The sequence below is a fragment of the Geospiza fortis genome, unplaced genomic scaffold (genome assembly GCF_000277835.1).
Source record: "Geospiza fortis unplaced genomic scaffold, GeoFor_1.0 scaffold412, whole genome shotgun sequence".
In the NCBI taxonomy this organism is placed as follows: Eukaryota; Metazoa; Chordata; class Aves; order Passeriformes; family Thraupidae; genus Geospiza; species Geospiza fortis.
Genome location: NW_005054504.1, coordinates 876412 through 879822, shown reverse-complemented (window position 1 = coordinate 879822; position 3411 = coordinate 876412). Strand labels below are relative to the sequence as shown.

At 57.8% G+C, this 3411-nt stretch overlaps 1 protein-coding gene across 1 annotated transcript in view; it reads right to left on the bottom strand.

Moving 5' to 3' along the window:
• Positions 1-1760: 1760 nt before the first annotated feature.
• The window catches only part of TSC22D3 (TSC22 domain family member 3), a 3051-nt gene continuing 1400 nt past the window's right edge, over positions 1761-3411 (bottom strand). Inside the window, exon 3 of the mRNA XM_005428777.2 lies at positions 1761-3021. Within this exon, the coding sequence (XP_005428834.1) occupies positions 2776-3021 (246 nt within the window). The 3' untranslated portion in view covers positions 1761-2775. The remainder of the gene's footprint in view (positions 3022-3411) is intronic.

Sequence of the window (3411 nt, the reverse complement as noted above, 5' to 3'; positions counted from 1 at the left end):
CACTTGGGGTGGATGCAGGGCTGGGCTGGGAGACACTGGGGGCCAGGGGAGGCCGGGTGCAGGATGTCAGAGGGTGCAGGATGCTGGGGGGTTCGTTAACCCCTGCAGCACCGTGGGGCAGCGGGGAGGTGGGGGCCCTGCAAGGGCTGCCCTGTGCCATTGGCTGGCACTTTGTCACACCATGCTGCAGGACGAGAAAGGCTCTGCCTACCCGTGGGAGGAAGGCTGAGCTCCGAAACAAGTGGTTGGGAGCGGGTGGCTGCAATGAGCGGGTTTTGCCACAGCCTGTCCCCGTCTGCCTCTGTGCTCTGCAGGACTCCAAGGCTGTGGGGACAGGACAGAGGACGGGGAGAGGCAGCAAACAGGACTTCCAACACCATCACTGCTCCCCTTGAACACAGCTGGATTGAGGGTGCAATTAAAACAAATGTGGCACAGAGCTCATTGCTGCAGGCCAAAGCTTCCCCAGCCAAGAGGGGCCAGAAGGATGGCCAGACCACTTCCCACCACCCCCACACCCCCCGTAGTGACCTGGCCAGTGTGAGCACAGCTGGATCCAGCTGCCCTTCCTGGAGCAGCTGTAAGACCTGAGAGGCTGGCAGCACTTGGGGGTCTTCTGTGTGTGTCCCCTACAGGCTGCTGCAGTGCCTGTGTGTGCAAGGGATGTGTACACAGGTGGTAGAGGAGCCTGAACCTGTTTACTCACACACAGAGGAAAAGTTATCAGACACACTAGAGCAGTTGCAGGGCTGCTTGCACAAGGCTGCTGTGGGGTCACCCTGTTGAGACAGAACAGGGAGGAGAAAGCCACCCAATAGTGATTTCAAGTCCGTAGCCTGTGTTTTGCTGTTTACCCAGCGTTTCCAGGGTGCCAACCACCCCCAGCTCTGTGACTCACACAGGGCTGGGACTGGACCTCCCTCACCACAGCAGAGACACAAAACTGTGTGGAGCCTAGCTGCTCCCTGGCCCCAGGCACTGCTGGCCCAAGGAGGGCTCTGGATGGCCCAGATGTCTCTAGAAAACCCCACGGGAGGATACTGCACCTTGCTTCACACATCCTGCCAGCCTGGGGCTCTGCACAAACACCTCCAGGCTTTAACCTGTAGTAGCCATCAGCAGCCCCAGAGATGGAGGGTTTGCACGTTTTTTTGCCCTCCCTCACATACCCCATGGGGTTGAATCAACAGCTGGCTGTGCCCTAGAACAGAGTTGGGGGATTCCCCACCCCTGTCCAGCACTGTTCAATCCAGATGACTCATCCTCTTACTCTTGTATTTTGAGATTATATCTAATGTTTTGAGATAGCCCAAAATGGAAAAAAAAACCCCACCCAAACAAAAAATATCAATGATGGCTGTGAGAACAAAAACACCAGAGGAAGAGCACAGCTGGGGGTACATACAGCTCCACACAGCCTGATAAGAGCCTCCTTTCTGCTTGTGCCCCCAAGTCTGCCCTGTACGGGTGTGGCACAGGGAACAGAGACCTGCAGGTTCACAACACTTTTCCCTACCACACATCCAGCCCCTGGAAGGGGCTGCCTGCTCATATTTCCAAAAATCCATCTTGGCTCAGCCAGGGCCATCTAGGGGGAACTAAACCCCACTGCAAAGGTGGGGAGCTGCCAGGTATTCCCAGCTGGGGAACAGCATCAGCCCAGTATCCTCACCAGTGCCATTCCAGCAATTCCCAGTCCCTTCCCCACTGCCACCACCCTCCCCCCCCTTCCCAGCCACAGACAGAGCTTAGGGCATGGGTATATATAAAAAGTAGACTTTATTGCCATTTCTATCTAGATTTACACAACAGTGTCACCGCTTCTGACATCAAAAGCAATGTCCCGTCACATCCCAGAGAACGGGCCAGGGACAGAGGGGAGCTCAGGAACACGGGCTGGCTCCTCCACCCCAGTGGGCTAGAGCACAACCTGCCTTGTGGCTCTGCCCAGTGCTCAGTCCAGATCCTCCCAGTGCTGCCGCATGGTTCTGACAGGTGGGATGCCAGAGAGGAGTGAATCTGCCCCCTCCTTGGTGCCACTCACAATAGTTGGCTGTCCACTGCCAGGTGCTCACCATTCCAGTCTGCCTTCGAATGCCCCAGATGTTGAGATGGGCATGGCTGACCCAGAGCGGGCACCCCACAGCCTCAGAGGCACCTCTTGTGCACGTTCATACAGCAATACAGCTACAGAAGATGCCCAAACTAACAAAACAAGCTTTTTTTCCTTGTAATCTCCACACTGCTGTGCGTTCAGCCACGGTCTACGCTGTAGCTGCCACCCCTGGTGCTGCTCAGTCTGGGTTGGGTTCCAGCAGCCTCCTGGGTGGCTCACGGGACACATCTGCTTTGCTCACTAAACATGGATCTCCCTCCAATGCCAGGCTTTGCCAGAAAGAGACACCCCCTGCAGAATGCAACCACGGCCTGGGGCTTGGCGTGCGCTCCTTCCAACCGCAGGTTACCATCATGGTGCCAAAGACTGCCCGGCTCTCCTCTTCAGCAGAGCCCGGGACAGGCACCACAGATCTCCTCCTGGCACCTGGTGGGCAGTTGGATGGGGAGGGGGGTCAGCTGCCCCTGTCTTCCTCGCAGAAGAGCATCCTCATGAAGGAGACGGCCACTGGCTCTGTGGGCTGGCCAGGGCTGCCCGAGGGGCACGGCTCAGTGCCAGGGTCTGGCAGTCCTTCGTGTGAGATGAAGGTGGAAACGATTTTGCAGGAGATTAAGTAGAAAGAGTTCTGTGGCTCTGCCCACCCCGAGGACAGAGCCACCTTACACCGCAGAGCCCCCGGAGTGCTGAGCCGGGGCAGCCACCCCGGGGCTCTGCTCCTCAGGGCACAGCACCTCTGCTGGGAGCCGGGACTGGAACTTCTCCAGCTGCTCAGGACTGGCCAGGGTCTTCAGGAGGCTGTTCTCACGCTCCAGCTGGGAGTTTTTCTCCAACAGTTCCTTGATTTGCTCTTTCAGGACCTCCACTTCCTCCCGCACAGCATACATTAGATGATTTTTCACAAGATCCTGCAAAAGGCCATGGAAGAGACCAGTTAATGGAGAGTTAATGCTCAGAGGGTTGATCCCTTCTGTTCCCAAGTGCTGGGACAAATGCCAAATGGTGCAGAAGCTTTTCTCAAGGACCACCCCTCCCCACCCCACTGCACTCTCGGAACCCTGGCCAGGGCTTGGTGCTCATCCAGCATAGCTCCCTCAGCCGCCACCTCTTTGGTCTCTCTGCATCTACAAGCACTTTCCAGCCCCCTCACCTACTCCGGCATTTGGGGGGCTGAAGTTCCCGAGCACCCAGGGAACCCGGCTCGGGCAACCCCAGACCCCGAAAGGCCCCTCCACGTCCACCCTCGTTCCCGGCGCACTGCGTAGCGGCTGGAGCCCAAGAGCCTCGCCGCGGGCGGC